General features: G+C 28.4%; 1 protein-coding gene across 4 annotated transcripts in view; it reads right to left on the reverse strand.

Annotated features, from left to right (window-relative positions):
• The window catches only part of LOC122502334 (transcription initiation factor TFIID subunit 3), a 60,060-nt gene extending 32,655 nt beyond the window's left edge, over window positions 1-27,405 (reverse strand). The window contains exons 1-8 of one of the 4 annotated variants that reach the window (XM_043612323.1): window positions 27,198-27,405; window positions 26,504-26,685; window positions 26,181-26,423; window positions 25,023-26,104; window positions 24,345-24,941; window positions 6,708-6,899; window positions 3,443-3,555; window positions 3,044-3,359 (exon numbers count right to left, since the gene is read on the reverse strand). In XM_043612323.1, coding sequence (XP_043468258.1) covers window positions 3,044-3,359; window positions 3,443-3,555; window positions 6,708-6,899; window positions 24,345-24,941; window positions 25,023-26,104; window positions 26,181-26,423; window positions 26,504-26,669 — 2,709 coding nt within the window. In that variant the 5' untranslated portion in view covers window positions 26,670-26,685; window positions 27,198-27,405. Of the gene's footprint in view, window positions 1-3,043; window positions 3,360-3,442; window positions 3,556-6,707; window positions 6,900-24,344; window positions 24,942-25,022; window positions 26,108-26,180; window positions 26,424-26,503; window positions 26,729-27,197 lie in introns of all 4 variants that reach the window. The other 3 variants (XM_043612324.1, XM_043612321.1, XM_043612322.1) reach the window with 3 other exon arrangements.
• Between the last annotated feature and the right edge of the window lie 258 nt (window positions 27,406-27,663).

The raw sequence follows: 27,663 nt of genomic DNA on the forward strand, positions 1-27,663 counted from the left end.
ACTTTTGAAAATAATTGAATTTCTGCAATCATTTGTAATTTCTCTAAAATTCTCCAAATTATATCGTACAGTTTATAAACTTTTCATCCTTTTTCAATCAAAATTACGGACTTTACCTACCTTTTTTTAAAAAAACGGACTTTTACGGACTTCAAGCAAAATATTACGGACCTACACGGAGAAAAATTTTCTGTTAATGATTACAATAGTCGAACAGTACTGCTCGGATATGTGACCACTTTTCGTAATGCCTAAAGTAGCTTCGTTGTAACAATTCTGTAAGTCGAACGTACTCATTAAAAATTTATTTGAAATAAATACGAACTAAATATGAGTTAGCACAAAGTCTATGTGACTGATTACAATAGTCTACGTTAAAAGGAAATCTTGGATTCTATCCACATTTGCAGCAATCTAAGAGAATCAGTGATACAGTCTGTAGTAGCCTTTACAACAGGACTATTGTAAAATAAGGTGACCGCGGCTGCCTTGCCTTCTTATTTTACTATAGTTCTTTGTAAAGACTACTATTGCTATATTTCTGATTACAAATGACTGTTGTAAAGTTGAAAAAGAAAATTTTCAACTAAAATAAAATTTTTTTGTAATTCATGACTTCTAATCATGCAATAGCACATTAATTTCACTCTTCCAAGACTACCCCCTTCAAGATTAATTATATTATTAAACTAGACAATTTCACTAAACCCTAAGTACATAAATCTAACTTAAATACTAAACGCATAACATAATAACGATCGCTATTTACACATATTTATACATGACTTAAACTTCCTTATATACAAACTGCTATGAAAGTTCACCGCTTGCGAGAAAGACTTATACACTTTAAATGTAAAAAAATCACTTCGTTCTCAATAATTAATAAAATTATTGTTCATTGCTAGTCTTTAATATTGTAAGGTCTATTTTTTATTAGATTTCCATAGTGAAATTTTTTTTTCTAACACACTCACCGAAGGTACAAGATTTCTTGCCTGTATAAATTGTTATATAATTTACACAACTTACGTAAGTTACGTAAATAACAAAAGTAAGTTACATTAATAAGTAAGTTAACTTACGTAAATAACTTAAGTTACGTAATGGACGAATTATTGTAAATTGCACTAATTAGGTAACTTACGTACTTTACGCAAGTCATAAATTACAAAAGAAAAATATTTTAGTTGAAAATTTTCTTTTTTAACTTTACAACAGTCATTTGTAATCAGAAATATAGCAATAGTAGTCTTTACGAAGAACTATAGTAAAATAAGAAGGCAAGGCAGCCGCGGTTACCTTATTTTACAATAGTCCTGTTGTAAAGGCTACTACAGTCTGTATCACTGATTTCCTTAGACCGCTACAAATGTGAACAGTATCCAAGATTTCCTTTTAACGTAGACTATTGTAATTATAACAAGTCTCTGCGTGAATGCCTACAGTACCCTTTCTGAACCTGTACATCTAAACTATTAATGATTCCAAAAAATAAATTTCAACACGATTAATACAGTGTTTGGATTCATTAAAGTAACTATAGTAATCGCTCCTACTAAATTCTTAATAAATTACATAGTTTTCGTAATCATTACAAAAAGTGGTCACATATCCGAGCTGTAATATAGACTATTGTAATCATTACGAAAGAAATTTTCTCCGTGTAGTTCGAGCCCTGCACAAACATAACTTTTAAACAATTTACTTCTTAGGTACTTTTCTTTGAAGCGTGTCACATATATTCTCAAATAATTTCAAAATATTTGTTTCAGGTTTTACGTTTTCTTTCGAGTTAGCAGTAATTTTATGTCCATTTATTTTTATAAACATTTCTCATTAAATATGTAAATAGATATTATATAATTTTTTGTTAAATTAAAAATTATAGAATATTCGCTACCACGCAAATTAAGAAACATTTTATAAAAAAAAATTTATCACATCATTACATACTAAGAGATTTTGAAACAGAATTATCCATTTAGTATGTCATTAATAATGATTTTTAGCTTTTTTTTGTTGAATGTATCATATGAAAATGTTTTTCTCTCAAAAATATGAATAAAAAAAGATGCATGTAATGATAATTCACTTGACTAATTATTTATGTGCTTAGAAAATTTAATTGTTTTAAACTAAACTTTAAAAACAATGCAGGTATTTTAAACTGAATGTGTCGAGCGGGCGGACGCACGCTCTAATATCAGTCAGTTCAGGCAGCAGTGAGAGGCGCTCACTGCCACTCGCCTCGTATTAGAAACTCTCAATTGTTTGTTTCAAAAATTCTTCAAATTCAGTGCACTTGTAAATTTGGTGATAAAGTAGATTTTAAAAAAGTGATTCATGAAACCAAGTTTAATAAAAAATAGAGTAACCTGATTTTGACAGAAATTCCAAAAATTTGATTGTTTATTTGATCTAATGTTCAAAGTACTGAATGATTATTCGAGTTTTAAAATCTAGGTCAAAATCAGGAGATTCAAAAAATCAACTATAAATATAGTAAGTAAAGAATATAAAAATAAATTTTGATATAAAAAATCGTTATGCGAACATAAGAAAAGATAGGTATAATATATAATAATTTTTCTAATTTCTACAGAATAAATACTAGAGCACAAAAAAAATAAATAAATAAATAAACGAAAAAAGATTAAAAGAATCAACTAAAAGAAAAGCTGTACCATCACCACAGAACACAGAAGAAATATCAGAAAAGAGAATGAGGGATATGGAATATGATGGGGTGTATGATCTTCTCCATTTACAGCCTGGATGGGTTGGGCTGACTTTCTTTAAAAATAATTTCTGCAAATTTTGTCTTAACGTATTAGTATAAAAAATACTTGTTTGCGTTTCTTTAACGAGACAACTAATATAAATAAAAAAATTTATTTCTGAAAATAGATACGATAAAAATAATAAGAAAATATTATACAAAATGATGTGAATTTATGTGAAATTGAAACAATTATAAATAATAAATTGAAATGAAAATATTTATCACGTTTGTTTTTTAAGGGTAAGAAAAAATACTTACAACATAGAAAAATGTTGATTGCTGCTGCTGCAATGGAGGACTTGGAGTTTTAGGATAGGAATATATAGGAGGTGATGCGAGAGGTTTAAAGATGGGTCGTTTTGTTCGGGGAGTGGATGAAAGTGATAAACTAGAAGAGAAAGAAGATTCTGAAGAGAGAGCGGGATATAGGTCTATATTGCCCTCCTCTGATTTCTTACTTGGTGCCTTCTGTTTTGGCGGCCGAGTAACGAGAGCCGAGATTTTCGCTAATTCCGGACTTGGCTCTCTTTTTATCGCTTCCTCTTCCGGTTTCTTCAATAATGGTTTTATGGTTCTAAAATAAAAATAAAAATACTAATTATTAATTTTAAATTCAAAAATTTATTAAATTACTTAAAAATATTAATCTAGTCTTACATTTTTTTCATAGGAGCACTATCGGGAGTAGGAGGTCTTGGAGATGACGTTCCAAGTTTGAGAGTAAGTTTAGGAACTGCAATTTCATGTGGAATTACAGCTTTTTCTTCTTTCTGCAAACACATATATTTATTTACTTTTAGAAAAATTTTAAAAACAAGAATAGTAAAATAAAAACAGGATTGCCACGCTCATTTCAAATTGCCTGACTTTTTCAGGTTTTCCAGGTTAAAAAACGAAATTTTTCCAGGTTTTTAAAACTACTATATTTTTCTAAAAATTTACGCTATAATACTTTCTCTTCAAATTTGAATTAGTAAAAATAAAAATGTTGACTAATTGTAAGTAGTGACTGACTTTTCGCTTTTGAATTAGTAAATTTTACTATTAAAGTAGAAACGACTATTTATTAGTAAACTCTTCTAATTCAAAAGCAAAAAGTCAGTCACTAATTCAAATTCGAAAACATTTTTACCAATTCAAATTTAAAGAGTTTAATATTCAATTATTATCTAAAATTTTAACTGAAATTCATGTTTAAATCAATTTTTATTAGAAAATTGTACGAGACTTCAATTATTTAACTACAAAAATAAATAATTTATTAATGAATTGAATGTTTTTTTAAAATTGAACTCTCATTTAAAAAGAATTTTATCAACAAATTTTTAAATAGGTAATTAAAATTCTTTTTACGAATTTCAATAAAAGTTTTAAGAATAATTAGATTAAAATTGTATTAAAAATAATTGAATCTCTGTAAAAAATTTGATTAAATTGAGAAAAGTTTTTGAAAATAACTGAAATTTTGCCAAGAATTTTATTAAAATTTTTGAAAATAATTGAATTTTGGAGAAAAATTTTATTATTTTTAAAGATAATTGAAATTTTGACGATAATTTTTAAACTTTAGACCTTAATCGAATTTCTGCGAAGAATTTTATTACTTTTGAAAATAATTGAATTCTTTTAAGAAATTTAATTAAAAATGTATTGACAATAATACTTAAACTTTAATAAATAAATTATAGGAAGGCTTTTTAAAATAATTGCATTTCTTTGATGAATTTTAAATAAAATTTTTAAGAATAATTACATTTTTCGAGAAATTCTATTAAAATTTTATTAAAAATAATTGAAATTCTGCGATGAGTTTTATTATTTATGAAAATAATTGAAAACCTATATAGAATTTTATTATTTTTATGAAAATAATTGAATTCCTGGTAAAAAAATATTATTCTTCATGAAAATAATTGAATTAAAAAATTTGTAAATAATAGAATTCCTGTGGAATTTTGAAATAATTGAATTCATTTTTGAAATTTTATTGAAATAGTATACATTGAAAATAATTGAATTTTGACAAATTTTTGAAATTAATTAAATTTCTATGAAGAGTTTAATTAAAATTATTTTGAAAAAAATTGAATTGTTAAAAAGAATTTCATTAAAATTTTTAAAAACAATTTAATTCTCGCAAGAAATTTAATTAAAAATGTATTGACAATAATACTTAAATTCTAAAAAAAATTTATCGAAAGGCTTTTTAAAGTACATAATTGAATTTCTTTGATGAATTTTAATAAAATTTTTAAGAATAGGGTGATTCTTCATTCAGTGGTCACTTTTGCTTTCCCACTGTTCCCTATTTAATAACTTGAAAAATTGTTATCTAATCTACTTCAACCTTTTGCATAATTAATCTTCAATATGTTTTTTAGTAATATCATAATCGAAAAAAATTTTTAATTTAAAACAAAAGTTGTAATTCGATTGCAAATGTTCAAAAAATGCACATTTGTCGTTTCTCCACACATGAATCATGAAGTTTAATATGTTTTATTTTGCACAAACTTTATTTTAAACGTTTTTTTATTTATTCTATTCGAAAGTTCATCTCGAAAACTAAGTTTTTGTGTGTCGTTTTCTAATTTTCATTAACAAATCTGTGTAAAAATATTTTTTTAATATTTTCCCCACTCTTTTTTTATTTGGAACTGGAGATTACAATTTCATTGATTTTCATTAATTTTGTTCCCTTTTTTAGTGCGGTTTTATTTGCCATTAATATTATTAAGTTAATAAGTTGTATTTATGTTAAATTTGCAAAAAGAAATATAATTTTTAGATTTAAAACTACAAAAGTTACTATTATTTTATAGCGTATTTTAATGGTATGTAAACTCCAGTTCCGCCAAAATTACCAAATTCTAAATGTATAAAAAAAATAAAAATAATAGTGATTTAGAGTAAGCAAATCTCTTTAATAATCTGCAAAAATTGTTTATTTTTATGAATTTTTACGGTTTTAATTAATTTTTTTCTGTGATTCGTAAACTCCAGTTCCTGTAAACTCCAGTTCCTAATTTCGTTTCGCGTAATGGAAGTGTTTTGTTTTTTTGAATGAATATTATTAACCTCGATTAACTTGTATCAAAACATGTAATTCCAATAACAGGTATGAGTAAAAATATTATTTATTTATTAATTAAAGCAGTTTAAAGTAATTATTTGCTTATTTACACTATTTATAATTATTAACAGTCAAAAATTAACTTTTTCAAATAAATTATTTAACCTTTAAATTACAAATTTTTAAATTGTTTGTATATAAAACTAAAAAAAGAATTAAGCTTAAATATCTATAAAATAATCATTCTCAAGCTTTATTAAAAAGATCTAAATAAAAAATTTCCAAAAATTTAATTAAAAAAAAAAATTTTAACATATTCAAAAGTTACCACTTTGTGGAGAATCACCCAATAATTACATTTTTCGAGATATTCGATTAAAATTTGTATTAAAAAATAATTGAAATTCTGCGATGAGTTTTATTATTTATGAAAATAAATGAAAACCTATAAAGTTTTTTATTATGTATGAAAATAATTGAATCTCTGTAAAAAAATTGGATTATTTATGAAAATAATTGAATTATTGCTAAGAAATTTATAAAAAATTTGTAAATAATAGAATTCCTGTGAAATTTTCATTATTTAATTAATTCATTCAAAATTGAAATTTTAAAAAATTGCAAATTAAAATCTTTTGAAGTTTATCCATTTATGAAAATTGTAAACGCAACTTTTTTAAAATTCAATTAATTTTGAAATATTTAAGAAAAATTAGATTTCAAGAATAAACACAATAACTTTAGAAAACAATAATATTTTTGAGGATTTCGATCAAAATTCCCTGACATTTCCAGGTTGCGTGGCAATCTTGAAAAAGTAAAAATTACAAATTACAGAAAAATAATTACCACAGTCTTTTTGTTTAAATCCTTTTCTTTACGCTTTTCGCGTTTCTCTTTTTTCTCTTTAATTTTCTCCAGTTTTTCTTTCTTCTCACCTTTTTCCTTCTTTACTTTTTCGCCTTTTTCTTTGTGCTTCTCTTTTTTGTCTTTCTTCTTCTTAATTTTATCTTTTTTCTCTTTTTTATGCTCCTTAGATTTCTAGAAACAAATAAAATATAATATAGGTACAAATATTTCGCAAAAGTAATGTAGATAATTTGTTTGATACACCAAATTTTTAGTTTTTAATAAGTAAAGAAAAATGAAAATATCAAAAATATTTACATGTTATTTTATGAAATTTAAGATTTCGTTTCCTATCAAAATATGCAGTTGATTTAAATCAAATTACAAAGGTCGACAAAATTAAAATATAAATTTTGGTACGGCAAATTTCAAAGCTGTTTCTGATAGGTTTTTTCATGTTGATTATGAATCCGTTATCATTTATTTTTGATTTATATTTTTTTGACGAATAAATTTTCTTAAAGTTTAAAAATAAAATCTACAATTTTTTCTAAAAATGTAATAAAAGATTTTGGACAACAAATTCGTAATCAACACGAAAAAACCTAACAAAAATCGGGCAATCGTTGTATTTGGTTTTCTGTTTTTCAAAATGGGCTCAATGCAGGCTTCACAGTGCCCCTAAACGGAGAGAAAAAAAAGTAAGCGGCTCTACCTGTCGGTAGAGCGGTTGCGTTAAATGCGAAACAGCCGTTCAACTTGAGGTTAAGCACGCTGCTTACTCTCGAGGGGAGAACGGTTCTCCTTTTTGGGAAAAGCGGGTACACTTTTTGGAAAGTAAGCGGCTCTATTTGTGTGGAGAAGAGAACCGATACTCCTCAAAAAGTATAACCGTTCGACGTTTGCGGCGCAACTGCTGCGCTTTATAAAGGGAAAACAGCGCTCTCTTGCCAAATCAAACGGCTCACTTTTTTTTCTCTCCGTGTAAGAAGTATTTTAGGGGAAATAGGGGACTGAAAATTAAAAAACAGGGGACTTTTAGGGGACCATAAAAATTGGTTAAATAAAGATAAAAATATAATTTATTTATACAGGGTTGCCACAAAAATTTAACTTTATTTTTCCCTGACTTTTCCCTGATTTCCAAACACAACTTTGACTTTTTCCCTGACACTAAAGAATATTCTGATTCACTCTAGAAATTATTAGATACCCAAAAAAATGTTTTATTAAATTTATTTACAAATTTCTTCAAAAGTAAAATTATTTGAAAACATCAATAGTTTTATTTAAAATAAATATTCGTATCATTTCAATTTAATTAACATTTTCTAGAATTTTTAACTAAAATTCTACTTTAAATCAATAACATCAATTATTAGGGGAGTAAAGTCGAGGTTGGACCACTGTCTAGGTAGGCCATTCGCGTTTTTTTGTCAAGTTCACTAGCGCCACCTACGCGCATGCTTGTCGAAGCTTGTCTTAGTGAAACCTAACTTTTTGTTCAATTACATTTTCGGAGAATCAAAAATAGTGTTTTCTATGACGTCAGTACAAAAAAAGCTCAAAAAAAGTTTTGTGCATTATGTGAAGAACCATTAATAAAAGATAAAAAAAATTAGATGAAAAATTTTTTTTTTTTGTGGATTCACTGAGAGAAATGGATAGTCAGATTTTGATGTTAAAAAGATGATGTTACACGATACTATCATTATGCTACTGCTAACCATCACAGATGCTAAAAAAAATAAAGTTATGCTACCCCGTACTACCAAGATGTTACTCCTGATGATATTGATGGTAACGGTGACTATCTAGATAGCTGTCTGTATACGTAGCATTAAAGATGGTCACCCTAACCACAATTATGTTACCCACTACTATAAATTTCTCTCCGTGTTCTTAATATATTAATTTAAATAATTCGTAGGCCAGTTTTTCCACAATTGTTTGTTTATTAACTTTTGTTGTTAAAACAACGTTTCGGTAGTAGCCACTACCCTTATCAAGTTTAAATTAAAAGCACTGAAAAAAATTTTTTTTTGAGAGTAACAATTGATTTTATAATTTTATATACTTATATAAAATCCGGAAAAAGTGTATACTTACATAAAGCATTGTCAAGAAAATAATTAAGTTTTTGTAAAATAAAGTATTTTAAATATTATATCATTTTGGTTCAATTAATAAAAATTTTGTTTTCCTTTTTGTTGTTATATAATTAAAATTTAAAAGGATGATTTTTTATCCCTATATTGTATATAGTGATAATATAGATAATATATAAAAAAATAATAATATATAAAAAAAAATTGAATCGTCAAGGCAAGCATGCAGAAATTTTGTGGGACTCATGATGGTTGAAAGAAAAACAAAGTGAACAATCGAATCCCGAAACGTATTTCTTTATGGTTAGAACAATTCGGTAATGTTACTTTCTGTCAAGGTTGGCCACTTTGTACTTAAAATGCGCAAAGATGAGGACGAGCTACTTCATTTTCAAAAACTGCGATTCTGAATAACTCATAATATAATTGATAATCTTATTATTATTTTTATTTAATTTTATTAATATTTCAGTGCAAAAATTTTATTTTATTTATATTGTTTATTTTCATTATTCGTGATTCTATTTTGGATCTCTTATTGACAAATATCGACTACAGTGTTGTACATTTATCAGATGAAATTTTGTTATCGCCGGATGCTTATCACAGGGATCACAGTGGCATTTCCACTTGAAAATAGGTAAAAAAAGGGGATTTTTCAAAAGAAAAAAGGGGATTTTGACAAACACGATAAAAATTATTTTGTTACAACATACAGGATTTATTTTCTTAAACTTTTATTTTTCCTTCTATTTACAGCTTTTTGGATTAAATCTGACTTCATTTGCTTCTTTTTTCTTAAATAATTTAAGAAAAAATAGCCATTTTTTCTTTTTACGGTATAATATGGAGTTTTCTAAGGTTTGTTTTATGTTGCGCGCTATTTAAACATTTTACAAAAATAAAATCAGGGTGTCCAACAAGGATTGAGAAAAAGATTCCCTGACTTTTTACTTTCCTTATTTCTTCTTCGACTATAATATGGTTAATAAAATAAAAGAAAAAAGTAATCTCATACTTAGAGGAAAAATCCTCTTCTAATATCCTCTTAATGTTTTCCTCTCAAAACAAAACTATTCGACTTGAATGTATATTATTTTTATTATTAATTAATTCATTGTTTTATTATTGACATTTGTCCAAAACATTGAATATTTAAAGGAAATAAATAAAGGAATAAATATATATTAAATAATGTAAGAAAAATAACTTTTAGTTATTAAATATAATTATTTAATTAAAAACATTAAATTTAGTGCATAAAATTAACTTTTCTTCATCAGTTCATAACCACAATTTGTAAATAATATCCGAGAGAAAAATCCTCTAAAGTAAAGAGTATTAATTTTGATACCATATATAAGAGGAAAATATGCATTCAGTTTAGAGGATTCCGCATTAAATCAAGATTACTTCTTTTAGGGTGAGCGATAAATTAATATCGAATTAGAGTAACAAATAGTAATAAAAACCAATTTAGTCTTGTTAGATTACAAAATTTTTAAATCCACAAAAAATTTTAACTTTCTTATTAAATTTATAAAAATGTCCCTGACTTTCCTGAACGCTGAACACCCTGTAAAATCTTTTTAAAAAAATTATTAAATCATAATTTTTACTTTTCAAAAAAAAATTTACTGAAAAAGGGGAATAGGGGAGAAAATATTTGAATTAAGGGGATTTAGGGGATTTATTTTTTTAAGGGGAAAAAATAAGGAAAAAGGGGAAAAAAAGGGGACGAACTGTGATCCCTGTTATCATCCACCTCTTATTTATGAAATTAAATTACCTATGGTTGTGGGTGAGTTTTCAGATTTTTCTTTGAAGTTTAATTTTAAAAGAACAGATTTTGTTTCTATTAACAATTACTTGTTTGAAATAAATTGAAATCAGGAGTTTGCAAGTGCAATATGTCATCTAAATGATGCTTCGGAAAGAGTACGTTGTAACGCCGTGGATGAAATGGTGACAATTTTTTAATAGGCATGTGAACTGTGCATTTGAACTTTTTATTCCTATATCTTATTGCAGGCCGTCTACTTATCCTATTTGGTTTTCCAATGAACTAAAAAATTTGATGATTAAGAAAAAAAAACTGCTCATGCTGTTTACAAACGCACAAGGGAGTTGAGCGATTACGAACATTTTGCCATTTTACGTTCTAAATGTAGAAAACTTTCTGAGCACAATTACAATCAACGTTCTAAAAGTAGAAAACTTTCTGAGCACAATTACAATCAACATTTAATTGAGACTGAAAATAATTTAATCAATGATCCTGGGAAATTTTTGAATTTTGTCAATATAGGAATAAATCAAAATCTAGTTTTCCCAGTCAAATGTATTTAGATGACAGTAGAGTTGATGATGATTTCAGTATCGCTAATTCTTTTGCCAAATTTTTTAAGTCAGTTTATAATTGTCCAGACAGCACTGCCGCTTATCGACCACACATTTCGGGGGAAGTTGATTTGGACTTCGGTTTTGTTTCCGGGAGAGATTTGGAGGTAAAGATACGGGCTCTGAAAAATAACAAGAGTACGAGCCATGACGGTGTACCAGTTTCTTTTCTGAGGTCGTGCTGTTCCTCGATCATTGAACCCCTTTTGTTGATATCTAATGCTTCCTTAAAAATTGCCTACTTTCCTAAATATTGGAATTTGGGAATTATTTAGCCCATTTACAAATCTGGTGACAAGTCTAGTATTAGAAACTACAGACCGGTCACCATTTTAAGTGCCATTCCTAAGCTATTCGAAAGTCTTCTTTATGATCAATTGAATTTCGCATTCAAGAATGTTTTGATTGAGGAGCAGCATGGTTTCAGGAGAGCGCGCTCGGTCTTGACGAACTTATGTCTCTTTACTCAGTATGTGTCAAACGCCTTGGATTGTGGCTTGCAATTAAATATTGATAAATTACGAGCATATGGTGTGTCGGATATGGTAGCGAAGTGGCTGTCATCCTATTTGCGTAACAGGCGTCAGGTCGTGAGGGTCAATGGCACCCTATCTTACGAATTTTATTCGACTTCGGGAGTGCCACAGGGCTCTCATCTGGGTCCTCTGCTTTTCTTGATTTATGCAAATGACATTAATGATTGTTTTTTGCACAGTAAGTTTCTTTCTTTCGCTGATAATCTGAAAATCTTTAGAATTATCAGGTCTCAAATGTGTTCTGCAGGGTGTCTAGCGAATTATGATTTTCAAATTCCCGGCAAAATCCCGGATTTCCCGGACCTAAAACTAAATTATTCCCGGATTTATTTTTAAGACATTAATGACTATACCATTAAAATTTCATAATTTTTTAAATACAGTGGAAACTGAATTATACGAACTAATTCAGGCAGGATCTGGTTCAGATAATCAAAAGTTTAAATAATAGAAATTGCAATTATTTTTTTTATATTTGTGGATAAATGATTATTTCTGAATTATTTTGCAATACCCATGGCATTTATGTCTTCTTTTAGATATTTACATTAAAAGTCACTGAGGTTCAACTGCAATAAGTTAAAAATATTAGGATTTATAATTAAACTTTTAATTGAAGACTTTAAAATGTTAAAAATGTATGCAACAATTATATAAATAATAATAATATACGGTCAATTCTACGTCACAAGTATATTTTATTTATAGTATATGGAGTGTATAACTCCTTTTTCATTTTAAGCCAAGTATAATAAAGTAAAGAAAAGTAAAAATTTCCTTCTTCTTCTTCTTTTTTACTTTATATTTTATTTATTCCTTTTAGAAAAAAGGTATACGTATCCTTTATTTATCTATTCTATAGGGGGACCAAAATATTTTTTGCAAACTATCATTATTTGTAAGTATGTATTAGATAAGTTTTCTAAATTCAATAGTTTTAGAGTTATAGATTTTAGAGTCTACACGGAAAAAAAAGGTCTGGAAGAGATATCCATAAAAATATTGTTGAGCAGAATATTGTTGTGTTATCCAATTCAATGGAAGAGACAACTTTCAGGATGGAAGCACATTCCATATTCAATGGATGAGGGAGCCATATTATATTGTTGAATCAAATATGGATGTGACATCCATAGGCATGGTTGGGCTTACAATTCATGCTATGGATTTTCACATATGGCTGCCTCATCCATATAAACTTTGGTTGGGAGATCCATAGTTAGTTCAAAATTTCGATACATGTTGCGCGCAATTCATTATCATGGCATCCATTTAAAAATGGTCGTCTCAATTTGTCCGTCGCGTCGGTTTCCTGTCACGTCTATATAATCACGTTGTGAGTTTATTGTGTATAAATAGTGTTATAATTGTTTATTATTTATTATCGTTATTGTCTATTAGTGTTTATGTAAATTCATTTTCATGAAATATGTGTAGAGTATATAAGGAATATTATATGCTCCAATATTGTAGTTGCGTGTATAGTGTAGTGGATAGCGTTAGTGTTTAGTATGCGTTAGGTCTAGGGTTCGTGTCTCCCCCCATCGGTTAATAATTTATTTCGTTAATATGCGGTTATTCAATAAGTGTTGTGTATTAATTAACAAAAATTTGTATAAAATATCTCAAGTGACATTGAATCTAATTAATTGAGTGATTCCAATTTTTTGTTTCCCATTTCCAATACTATGGATCACCCAACCATAGGTCTTTTGCTGCTCCAACAATATACAGCCAGCCATAGAATATGGATGCAGCAACCTTAACTATGGATATCCCGTATTTTTCAATATAATATGGCTGTGATATCCATGTATCTGGATGTGTCAACTATTCCTTTTTCTCCGTGTACTTTTAAAAATCCAAAAATTTGGTTACCTACACGGAGAGAAATCTGCTGTTAATATTACTTGAAAGAGCACATTACTTAAATTGCTTAACGTTTCTCTTATATTTTTAGCATCGATTCATATACTTATTGTAAAAATACTTTCAATGCAATAAGCATAAGAGACAGTAGCTAATTTTGCACGAAATCTTTATTATAAATACAAAGAGAACGTGCTATAAAAGTATTAGAGTCTTCTTAGATTTCTTCTCTCTCTCTCTCTCTCTCTCTCTCTCTCTCTCTCTCTCTCTCTCTCTCTCTCTCTCTCTCTCTCTCTCTCTCTCTCTCTCTCTCTCTCTCTCTCTCTCTCTCTCTCTCTCTCTCTCTCTCTCTCTCTCTCTCTCTCTCTCTCTCTCTCTCTCTCTCTCTCTCTCTCTCTCTCTCTCTCTCTCTCTCTCTCTCTCTCTCTCTCTCTCTCTCTCTCTCTCTCTCTCTCTCTCTCTCTCTCTCTCTCTCTCTCTCTCTCTCTCTCTCTCTCTCTCTCTCTCTCTCTCTCTCTCTCTCTCTCTCTCTCTCTCTCTCTCTCTCTCTCTCTCTCTCTCTCTCTCTCTCTCTCTCTCTCTCTCTCTCTCTCTCTCTCTCTCTCTCTCTCTCTCTCTCTCTCTCTCTCTCTCTCTCTCTCTCTCTCTCTCTCTCTCTCTCTCTCTCTCTCTCTCTCTCTCTCTCTCTCTCTCTCTCTCTCTCTCTCTCTCTCTCTCTCTCTCTCTCTCTCTCTCTCTCTCTCTCTCTCTCTCTCTCTCTCTCTCTCTCTCTCTCTCTCTCTCTCTCTCTCTCTCTCTGATATTTCTTTGTCCTGTAAAACATTATTATATATTATATGTAGTATTTAATACTTGTTGCTGTTATAAAAAGATAATATTTATTTAATAGTAAGTATATTATTTAAAAATTATTGCATTTTTATTCGTGTTTGAATATATAAGCAACATGTGAAAATTGTTAGGTTATGTTATTGCAAACGTCACCGCTTTGTACGCGTTCCGTTCCTCGAAACCATCCAGAGAAATATATGTGCGTGTGAGTTATGTGTGCGTATACGCAGGTAAGATTGTGTTGTATAAAGTCCGCCTGAAAATCAGTCGGAGTTCGAGCGATTCTTATAAGAAGAATCTAATACTTTTATAGCACGTTCTCTTTATATTTATAATAAAGATTTCGTGCAAAATTAGCAGCTGCTTTTTGTGTTTATTGCATCGAACTCTCCATTACATTAACCCCTTCAGTGTGTAGCTAAAATATAACAAAATGGTCCCAAAATGTGTAAGACCTTCTTGTAAATAAATTTTCATGACAATAGGTACTAAGGGGTTTTTGGGGTCGCTGATTACGATTCCGGTGTTAGTTTTCAAAAATTCAAAATGGCGGATCCAAAATGGCGGACACGATTTTGAAAAATTCATTGGATTCGCTTAAAAATCGTTACTCGGGGATTTTCGTGGTCGCTGATTACGAATCTGACATTAGTTTTTTAAAATTCAAAATGGCGGATTCAAAATGGCGGACACGATTTTGAAAAATTCATTGAATACGCTTAAAATTCGTTATTCGGGGGTTTTCGGGGTCGCTGATTAGGAATCTGTTATTAGCTTTTCAAAGTTTAAATGGTAATAATTATTAAAAGAATTTATCCACTTTTAAAATTTTTCAAAATTTTTGGCGACCATTTTGGATGAAAAATTATTTGTTTTTAAAATCTTACTTCAGATTCGTGATCAGCGACCCCAAAAACCCCCGAGTAAAAATTTTTAAAAGAATTTATCCATTTTTGAAATTTTTCAAAATTTTTGGCGGCCATTTTGGATGAAAAATTATGTATTCTGAAAATATGACTTCAGAATCGTGATCAGCGACCCCAAAAATCCCCGAGTAAGAATTTCTAAAAGAATTTATCCACTTTTGAAATTTTTCAAAATTTTTGGCGGCCATTTTGGATGAAAAATGATTTATTTTGAAAATCTGACTTCAGAATCGTGATCAGCGACCCCAAAAACCCCCGAGTAAAAATTTTTGCGAATATACGTTAAGATGTTTTCTTGTTCGGGCCATGACGTGTATACACGTCATCCACTGTTTGGGCCAGTTTTTTTCATGACGTGTATACACGTCATCCACAGTCAAGGGGTTAAATAGATGATTTCGTATACAAATTATTATAACCTCAAGCTAAAATTCTATTCAGCAGTGACTAATAAAATTTGTAAAGATTCTGCAAGCAATAATAGCAACAGATTTCTCTCCGTGTGTGTAATTGAATTCTTGACGAGATATTCGTGAAAATTTTTAAAAACAATTGAATTTCTTCGAAGAATTTTATTACTTTTGAAAATAATTGAATTTTGTAAAGAATTTTATTAAAATTCCTAAAAATTATTGAATTTCTGTGAATAATTTTGTCATTTATCCAGATAATTGCATTAAAACTTTTGTAATAATTAAATAATATTAAAAAATTCATTCTTGTCAGAAATATAAAAATTTTTTGAAGGTTTTATATTAGAATTAGTGGTAGTTACATAGTTTACGAGCCAAACAAAAAAGACACAAAAAATTCTGAATTTTCTTATGAATTCTAAAAATTTAGTTTTTTCCAGTACTTTTAATAAAAATCCCTGACCAATTCTACTTTCCCTGAATTTCCTGACCTGTGGTAATCCTGTTATAAGAACACAAACTTTAGTACAACTTTTAAATACTGTTTTAAGAAAGTTTAGTACAATAAAGAGTACAACGGTAAATATCAATTTACATTTAACTAGTCTTTAAGGTTCAAATATAAATTCAAAATATTTATTGAGACTTGACTTCACCAAAATACTAACACTGTGTGACAAAATAAAACAAAACCGCCGTTGAAAATATTTGCTATTTATCGATTTTCATTCCATTTTTTTAACTTTAATGAGGTTTTTAGAATAGTATTCGAATTTAAAGATTTTTTTCATAATAATTTCTTAAAAGTGTACTTAATTCTGCGTAAAATGATCATTTTTTGAAAAAATTTTAATATAAATTGAGGGAGATACGTGAATTTTAAGATTTTAAAATTTTTTCGCTAAATTTACAAATATTTCAAATTTGTTGTGGAATTTACATTAGGGCACTTTAAATTTTGTTTTCACTAAATTTAATTGATCAACTAAAACGGCATGCATGTCAAACTTGTTTTTGATAGATTTAAATAAAGACTGAGTCCGTATTTAGAGGAGAGGGGTCCGGTTAAATTTTAACTTTTCTATATTTATATTGTTTGAGTGTGTCAATGTTTTTCTAACATTATTGAGGATTCAAATCTATTCTATAATCTTCAAATAAAGAATAACAGATAATTATTTAACAATTTATATAAGAATGCTTTAAAATTTTTTAAAATATAAATTTGAAATTCTACCACATTTTTTAATTATTTTTTATTGTCGAACTTTTCATATTCTTTTTCGCGATACTGAACAATTTTATTAATTTTGATAATATAGAATAGATTTTTTCAAAAATGCTCATTTTACGCAGAATTAAGTATACTTTTAAGAACTTATTATGAAAAAAATCTTTAAATTCGAATACTGTTCTAAAAACCTCGTTAAAGTTGAAAAAATGTAATGAAAATCGATAAATCGCAAATATTTTCAACCGCGTTTTTATCAATTTTTATTTTGACTAAACGAGCAATACACGGTTAAAAAGGTGTGCTTCTCCCCTTTCAAACAAAAGAACAATTTTGAAAATCGGTTGAAAATTACGGAAGTTACGAGTAATTCTTTACATGAGTAGGTCCATGCTTAAAAAATCAAAGTTGTCCCCTAGTTCTTCGACTTTGTTGAAACTTCAAAATTTTAAAGTGGAATACATGCCAGTAAAAAGCCCAAAATCGATTTCGAAAAATTTAAAAAAAATTTGGATTTACGAGGTTTTTAAATTTTTTTTTGAAATTTTGAAAATGATATATCTCAAAGAAAAATGAATTAAATTTTCAGGAAATGCTTATTGTTTACTTACAATTTAGAAAAATATTTCGTAAGAAAAAATTTTTTTTTATAATAGGGGAGGTGGGGGCGAAGCGACGCACTTTTCTTCATTTTAAAATATTTTCTAATCCCGATTATATTTTGAGTTCTAACTTGTATGATATGACGTATCAAGACATAACGCAACTTTTGTTAATGTATAGTTTGTTGATAGGCTAAACCTGAAAAAAGTTATAGACAATTTTCTAACCACGAAAATAGTGGGGCGAAGCGACGATAGCGGGGCGAAGCGACGCACTCAAAATTACCTGCATTTTAAACGAATTATCTTATCTAAAAGTAAATAAACAAAGAAGATTATTGTAAATTTATTGTTTATTTAAATATTTGTTAATTAAATAAAAGTTTAATAATTTTTAAAATATAATTTTCAAATCAAATTAAATAATAAAAATATAAAATATTTTTTAAACATGCTCTCTAAATCTGAATATGTGAAAATTCACATATTTGTACGTTATAAGTCGTCTTCTCGATCAATAAGTGCATATACACTTATAATAAGTGAAATTTCACTCAGAATAAGTGAAAAATTCACTTATTTATAAGTGTATATGCACTTATTGATCGAGAGGACGACTTATAACGTACAATAAGTGAAATTTCACATATTCAGATTTAGAGAGTGAGAAAAATGTTTTTTAGCTTTATTCAGAGTCTGTCGTTAATTCTTCATAACTTTTTTTAAAAACCGCCATTCGTCGGCTCTTGATGCGTCTTGGTACCGCTGTCACTTAGCCCCCTCAAGAATGCGTCGCTTCGCCCCAAGGTACATTTTTTATTTCAAAATATTATATCTTCATTTCTAAACGTAAAATCCAAAAATTGTTTATAGTTCTTAAAAGTACTGGTATTAAACTTTCCAAAGCACATACTTTTAATTCCAAGTAGCAAAAATAAGTGGCAAAAAATTTGATATCTGTTATCTCGAAAAACTAAATGCCCAGAGGTCAAAAACACATTATTTATTGTCAAACGCTTATAAGTTAATAAAATAAAATTTGTTTTGCCACCAATTATGAAGGTTAAAAAGGTGCAATTAATAATATATTTTTTAAAAAATTAAACGTTATTGTACTCGAGAAATGTTGACTGCGTCGCTTCGCTCCATGCGTCGCTTCGCCCCCACCTCCCCTAAATTATTTAAAAAATAATTTTTAAATAAATTATTTAAAAAATAATTCTTAAATAAACAATTTTTTTACTTTTAATAACAATGATTCGATTCCCACTTATTTCACGAGTATTTTCCAAAAAAAATTTATGGAGGGTCTGAAACTTTAGAAGATATACTCTACATACAAACTAATGTTCAAAATCACCTATAATTCGTAAATTTTAACCGAATTCAATTTTTCTTTTTGGAAAATGACAGGCTATAAATTTGTAAGAATACTGTGCATTTTTTAAATTTTTATTTGTTTAAACAAATTATTATTATTATTGTTAATTACTAACTTTTTACATATTGTACCTAGAGAGGTGTACAGAACACATGCAAATGAAAAGTGTTAAAACGATTTTATAATTATTTGTTAATCATGATTATAATTATTACATAAAAAACAAATTGCCTATATTGAAAAATTTTGAAATTTAAATACTTTCGAAGACATTCACAACAAAAGCACTTTATTGAGGTTACAAAATTAAGTAAAATTAACTTTTGGAAAGCAAAATAACAGAATTAATATTAAATTTAATTGTTATAAACAATTTTTTAACCAAGTTTGCTTTTTTTGGAAAATTTTTTTTTCTTTATAGAATCAGAAGTTTATTAGTAGCTCTGAAATAAAAGCTTAAAAAATATAGTTCTTTAAAATAATTATTTTTATAAACATTTTTCTTAACAAAAATTTCATAAATTTTATGAAATATTTTTGCGTAAGTAAATAATATCACATACCTACTAACGATAGGATAAGTGTGTTAATTGTGCTGTGGTTGTTTTGGTTATTGTTTTGAATTATTATTATTATTAAATAATTAATGTTATGAAAATTTTTTATTAACAATAAATTAATAAATTTTCTAAAATTTATATGACAAATCAAATAATGTTTTAAGCTTATTTCAGAGCTACTATAAACTTCTGATACTATAAAGAAAAAAATATTCTAAAAAAAGCAAACTTGGTTAAAAAATTGTTAATAACAATTAAATTTAATAATAATTTGTTTAAATCTTGCTTAAATAATAATAATTATGTTTTAAATCTACAACAGTATTTATGTAAGGTCCGGTAAATTGTATAATTAGAGAAAAATACACCTCTCTAGGTACAATATGTAAAAAGTTAGTAATTAACAATAATAATAATAATTTATTTAAACAAATAGAAATTTAGAAAATGCACAGTATTCTTACAAATTTATAGCCTGTCATTTTCCAAAAAGAAAAATTTAATTCGGTTAAAATTTACGAATTATAGGTGATTTTGAACATTAGTTTGTATGTAGAGTATAGCCTGAAAATCAGGGTGTCTACTAACCGGGAATTCCGGGAATTTAATGTGACCGGGAGAAACCGGAAATTTGCCGGGAATTTTATACCAAAGCGGGAATTTTTTCACCAAAATTAAAAAAGTTTTATTATTTTAATTTGTTTTTAAAAAATCACATTTTATTTCAATTTTTATAGATATTTATTCTGTTCTCTAAATTTAAATTAGTTAAAAATAATTAATTTGATATTAAAAAATCAGTCATCAATTCAAACATATTATGTAAATAAATTTTTAAAAATTATGGAGTTAATAGAAATATTGTGAAATTCGACTGAAAATATATTTAATAAATTTCTTAAAGAATTTCATTAAAAACTTTTCAACAAATTGAATTTTCAAAGTATTTTAATTTAATAATTGAATTTTATAAAGAGTCATATTATAATGTATTCATGTTTTTAAGGGCGAAGATTAATAATTAAAATTTTTATTAGTTAATTTAAAAAAATATACATATGTACTTAAAATTGTTTTAATAAAATTGAACCTTCGCAAATTTTTTTTTTAATCCAAAAAATAAGATTGTTGTAATTTTTTAATTCTACTGTTTCAGGATAATTGAATTTTTCTAAAGAAATAATTAAAAATTTTTGAAATAATTGAAATTTCTTTACATTTTTTGAAAAATAATTGAATTCTTTTAAAGAATTTCATTTAAATTTTTCGAAAATAATCAAGGGAAGTTAGTGACCGTAATTATAATTTTATTTTTAAAATTTAAAGTCCCTCTAACAGTTTTAAATCAATTTTTTGCTTCTAAAAATTATATTATTCTATTATTATTCAATAATTATAATTATTGAACTTCTCTTAAATTTTTATAATTTCAAATTTCTGAATGTTCAAATAAATGATATTTATTTATTTCTTGAGCAAATTAAATGTTTATTACTTATTAAGTAAATAATTAATTATTGCTGCTTATTATTTTAATAAAATTCTTCACAAGAATTAAATTATTTTCATAAATAGAGAAAGGTAGATTATGCGATTGCATAATTGCATAATTTTTTAAAATCAAGTAGAAACATTATAATATTATGTTAATTCATGTTTTAAACCTTTTATAACATGTTTCTAGAGCGCATAATATTGCATAATTTTTTACTCACTGCATAATTGTACTTTTTTTGCATAATGATCGCATAATAGGCTAAAAATTTTCAAGATAGTGCTTTTCTTAACTAAAAACCATGAACATTTTTTTCAGTTTCTTTATTTTTAAAATATTTTTTTAAATTAAATAATAAATAAGTTTTTAAACTGTTAACTAACTTGTTAAATGTTATTGAAAAATTAAATAAATCTTAAATTTTAAAAAGCAGTAAGTGCTATATATGATGAGTAAAATCGTTTCCGGTCATTTTCCCGAATGTCTAATATTTATCAAATGTCTAAAATCTCGAATACTTTTCTACAAAATTTTGTATGAAGATGTTTCCGTTGTTAAAATTTTTTTCGGAATCTTAAAGAAAGCACAGCAAAGATTTGTTTAGTGTTTGCCTCATTCAATTTCGTTTGGTCGTTCAAAAGTTATTTAATTATTATTTAATACCTGTTTTGTTTATAAAAATTTGTATAAACATAATATAAACAATTGATTTGTTTTCTTTGCTGAATTAAGTGTGGTGGAAACATTTCTTTTTATGTAACCGTTTCAAATCAAAAAAAATTTTGTAAATGCAACATAATTTTGTAAAATGAACATTTTTTAGCGCATAATTGAAGCAGAATTCTTTTTAATTGCATAATCATGCTCATTTTAGCGCATAATTAACGCAGAATTCATTTTTTTAGTCCCATAATTCCACATAATTGTACACAATTTAAGCGCATAATTGTGCACAATTTTAGCGCATAATTAGAGGGACTCAAAATGCATAATCTACCTTTCTCTATTCATAAATAATAGCAGTCTTTGGAAGGATTCAATTATTTTTAAAAATAGTAAAATTCTTTGCAGAAATTCAATTATTATCAATATAATTTTAATAAAATTGAAAAATCAAATTTTCAATTATAATTATAAAGAGAGATTATTTTTAAAAAATTGAAAAAATTTAATTCTTTCTTTAATTCAATTATTTTCCAAATTTTCAATTAAAATTATTGAAAAAACATTATTTTCAAAAAATTTAAAGATTTATTTATGTTCGAAATCAAATTTAAATTTAAATTTGATGAGAAAAAAAACCGGGAAAAAATTAAGATATAGCCGGGAAAAAACGGGAATTTTGTTGAACGAAAATAGCAGACACCCTGGAAAATGCGCTTTTTACGGTTGCGCGCAAGGACAAAAAATTCAATATCTCCTACAGTTTCAGACCCTCCATCAATTGTTTTTGGAAAATACCTACTCGTGAAATAAGTGGAAATCGAATCAATGTTATTAAAAGTAAAAAAATTGTTTATTTAAGAATTATTTTTTAAATAATTTATTATAAAAAAAAAATTTTCTAAATTGTAAGTAAACAATAAGCATTTCCTGAAAATTTAATTCATTTTTCTTTGAGATATATCATTTTTAAAATTTCAAAAGAAAATTTAAAAACCTCGTAAATCCAAAATTTTTCGAAATCGATTTTGGGCTTTTTACTGGCATGTATTCCACTTTAAAATTTTGAAGTTTCAACAAAATTGAAGAACTAGGGGACAACTTTGATTTTTAGGCATGGACCTACCCACATGAATATACAAAAAACGGTTTTTTGACCCTAAAATTAAGTTTTTGGGGTGTTTGGGAAATTTCAAACACTACTTTTTTCAGTTTTTCAAGACGAACAATTTAGGATATGTCCGATTTAAAGTGCTATTTTACTGTCACACAGTGTAGTCTTACAAATTTTATAAATTTCATGAATAGAGAAAGGTAGATTATGCATTTTGAGTTCCTCTAATTATGAGCTTAAATTGTGCATAATTATGCGCTTAAATTGTGTACAATTATGCGGAATTATGCGACTAAAAAGATGAATTCTGCGTTAATTATGCGCTAAAATGAGCATGATTTTGCAGAATTATGCAATTAAAAAAAATTCTGCTTTAATTATATGCTAAAAAATGTTCATTTTACAAAAAACGGTTAAACAATTTCCTGAAAGGCCCTATCGCGAATGTCTAAAATCCCAGATACCTTTTTCTCGAAGATTTATGTACCCAAATTTTTTTTTGTTTTTTATTAAAAAATGGATATATGTGCAACTCCAAGTGGGAATTTAGTTTTTTCGGAGTAAGTAAACTAATTGCAATAAAATTCAGGAATTTTAATCTACACATAAAAAGAAATGTTTCCACCACACTTAATTCAGCCAAAAACGAAAAAATTGTTTATATTATGTCTATAGAAATTTTTATAAACAAAACAGGTATTAAATAATAATTGAATAACTTTTGAATGACCAAACGAAATTGAATGAGACAAACACTAAACAAATCTTTGCTGTGGTTTTTTTAAGATTACAAAAAAAATTTAACAACGGAAACATCTTTATATACAAAATTTTGTATAAAAGTATTCGGGATTTTAGACATTTGATAAATTAGACATTCGGGACAGGGCCTTTCGGGAAAATGACCGGAAACGATGTTACTCATTATATATAGCACTTACTGCTTTTTAAAATGTAAGATTTATTTAATTTTTTAATAACATTTAACAAGTTAGTTAACAGTTTAAAAACTTATTTATGATTTAATTTAAAAAAATATTTTAAACATAAAGAAACTGAAAAAAGTTTACATGGTTTTTAGTTAAAAAAGCACTATTTTGAAAATTTTGAGCTTATTATGCGATCATTATGCAAAAAGAGTACAATTATGCAGTGAGTAAAAAATTATGCATTATTATGCGCTCTAGAAACATGTTGTAAAAGGTTTAAAACATGAATTAACATACATAATATTATAATGTTTCTACTTGATTTTAAAAAATTATGCAATTATGCAATCGCATAATCTACCTTTCTCTGTTCATGAAAAATTTCATCGATGAAACAAAAGTTTCCAATTGAAAGTTTCAACGGCACTTTGCTAAATTTGGTGTGAATTCATCATTAAAAGATAAGAGAAAAAAATAGGGAAATTTTCAATAGGGTACACGTTCAGGGGCCAAAATTATAAAAAGGGGACTGACTGTGAAGCCTGTCAATGCTACTAATAAAAATAAAAAACAACGTACCTTATCGACCTTCTCCAATTTCGCGTGCTTAGTCGGCACTGGTGGAACAATAGGCAATGCCAAAGGAGAAACAACAGGTGGTGTATTAATCACAGGTGGTGGTACCACTGCTGAAGTAACAGGTAATATTAATTCTTTATCAGGTATTTTTGCAATTTTTTCATTCTTTTCTTTCTCAATTTTCTCGGGTTTTGCGGGTGGAATTATCGGCGCATACTTCTCGCGATCAACAGCTTTCGCTTTTCCCATTGAATAGTCTTCGAGTTTCATTGGTGGATTGAGAAAACGTGGTGGTATTGGTAAATTCGCCATGCCTGGATGAGTATGTGTTATGCCTTTCGGAAGTGGGAGAGGAAATCGTGGAAACATTGGATGTCCAATTGGAGGCGGGATGAGACCAGGGGCTGGAAACGGTGGAAAGAATGAGAATGGTAAAAGATTATGTGGTTCGCGTATTATGGGTGGAGGTTGAGGAAGAGGTGGAGGTGGAGGATGATGTTGTTGATGGTGGTGATGGTGGAGAGGGGACTCAGGGCGTTGGGGAATTTTGGTTCTGTCCGTTAAGTCCATTTCTAATGGTTCCACCATCATTTTTGTCTGCGAGAAAAGTGAAAGTGCACAAGTAATAAAATGGAATACTTTAACAATAACAATAACAATAATGATAATAATAATTACCTTCTTGGTGTTGACAGACTTGAGAGTTTTGATTTTCGGTTCTTTTTTCTTAGCGATTCGTTCGCGTTTCTTTTTCTTTGTCTCCACGGGAAGAGGGAGACTGAGCTCGGGGGTTTTTGGAGTGCTTGGCGTACCGGGAGGTGACATGTTGTCGAAGGTGTAAGCGTAGGTGGCGGAACTCTGTAATGCAGATACATCACCATCGGGGAGTACAACATCCGGTGTGTGAGGAGTTTTCTTCTCCTCGCGTTTCACTTCGATGTCAGAGCGCTCGCCAACATCGCTAATTAGAGACGGTGAGTTTTCCCTCGAGACTTTTACGTCCTTGTGCTTGTGCTGTTCTGTCTCCTTCTCGGGTTTGGAAATCTTTTTGAATATGTTTAGTTTGCGTTTGTCTGGCTCGGACGGGAGTTTATCAATGGACTCCTGCTTCTTGTCGGGAGGCGGTGCAGTACTTGACACGTCGATGATTTTCTCCGCCTTTACCTTCGACTGGGCGTTTTTTGCCTGCTTGGGACTAGCAGACGTTTTCGGTGCTTTTATCGCGGAAGGTGTGCCCGATGGTCCGGGTGTTTTGCCGCCACCTGGCTTCAGGGCTTTCAGTTTAGCCAACTCCTTCATGCCAGTTAGTTTTTTCACCTCGTCCGGCTTAAACAATTCCTTGACCCGATTTTTCTTTTTATTTTCCTTGTCCAATTTACGTGCCTCCGGCGTTTTCTTGACGATTTTCTTTGGCTTTTTGTCGGACTTTAGTTCTGGTGGAACCATGGGATAAGAACTGGGCGGGGGCGAGTCAGCGCGTACCTGTTGAGGAGTACGAGCTTCAGGGAGTTTACCTTCGCGTGCTGGTGATAAAAACCCAGAAGTTGTCATCATGACGCTGTGAATCTCGCGCAACGGTCTTCCCTCCTCGGTCAATTTCGGTCGCTTCGTTATTGGACTCTCGAATGAAACGGGATCCCCGGGACGCTTGAACACTCCTTGGGGCGACAAACTGTCCGCTGCACCTGCTGACAAGCCGTTTGATTCTGGCGACTCGGACAATCCATTCGTCAAGGTCTCCGACTTCTCCGCGGGATAATCTTCTAAAATTAAATCAAATTACCAAGTTGCTGAAATTCACAAGACAATATGTAATTATAGACTTGTAATAGTCACCCTCAGTTTCAGGATACATTGCCGGCAAGTGCTCGTGTACATGCACTGGTCGAGTGACAACTTCACGACTACCGGGCTTTAAAAAATTCAAGTGATTTTCTCTAGCCACAGGAAGTTTTGGCACTGAAATCGGACATGGAATCGAGTCGACATTTCTCACATATTCCGACAATTCCTCTATGTTAATATTCATATGCCGAAAAGCTAATCCCAAATCGTCGAGATTAGGTTCCGTTCTCCCCACTTTAAAGAAATTAAACTTTTAATGACACTTTCATTTCTTTAAATTACTTTCTGCCGCAAGATAATTTCAACATACATACCAACTTCGCAATATTGATGTGTAAGTCTTGATATTCGTAGAAGATATTCGTGCATGAGATCAACCAAAAACTCCAAAGGTGTGGAATTAATGGAATGCCAACCAACAGTTTGGCACATTTGAGCCACCACAAGTCGCAGAACTCCGCGACTATAATCCGTCGTCATTGTGCAAGCTGAATGACTAAAACCATTTGCTCCTTTTTAAAAACTTGATTAATAGGCCACTGCAATTTTTACTTATTATTTTGTTAATCCCAATAAGTGAGAATATATTTAAGAAACAAATCGAGAAAAATCCAGAATTCAAGTTCAAAATTAATTTACCTAACTTATACAGTTTCTGCTTCGTTGAAAAAAATTAAGAGAATAATAAATTTAATGTTTATCAAATGGGAATTAACTATGTTAAAACCACAGTAAAAATGTTGAAAGTAATTAAGTATGGATTCTCAAGTTGAAAAAAAGTAAATACGTGGATTGTAACTATTTTCGCTTTTTTCCAATCAAAGGGGAAAGTAAGGTTAAGAATATATTTTTCACAAATAACCTACATACTTTTTAGAAAAAAATTACAATTGCTGTTCAAAACATATGGTATAATTAAATTTATTAAATTTAATAATTTCCCTCCTCCAAAAGAGAAAAATAATCTGACAGGAATGTGTACAATCTATAAAAGAAATTGTGTCTCACCTGATTTTCTAAAGTAGAGCATGAAATTTACGACCTCTGAATAATATTGACCTCACTCCCATAGCAAAATTATATACAGAATATAAGGTCACTCATTTAAGTTATGTTTTAATGTTATTAAACATGTATGTAAATTATTTAAAGATAAATAAATCGCAAGAATATATTTCACCTTCTTTCACATCACGAGCGTCCGTCGCCATATTAATACTGAATGAGTGACTGTACTATATATATATATATATATATATATATATATATATATATATACTTATTGACTCATTGTCATTTATGCATATTTATTTAATTTAATAAATTGTAAACATTTCTTTAAATTTTCGTTTAATTTATTCTTTATGTAATTATTTAAAAATTACATTAATAGAAAAAAAGATGAAAAAAAAATAATTGGAGTAAACTTACCTTCAGAAAGTAATGTAATTTCCTACTTTATTATCAATTTTAG

Source organism: Leptopilina heterotoma, unplaced genomic scaffold (assembly GCF_015476425.1).
Source record: "Leptopilina heterotoma isolate Lh14 unplaced genomic scaffold, ASM1547642v1 Lhet_228, whole genome shotgun sequence".
Classification (NCBI taxonomy): Eukaryota; Metazoa; Arthropoda; class Insecta; order Hymenoptera; family Figitidae; genus Leptopilina; species Leptopilina heterotoma.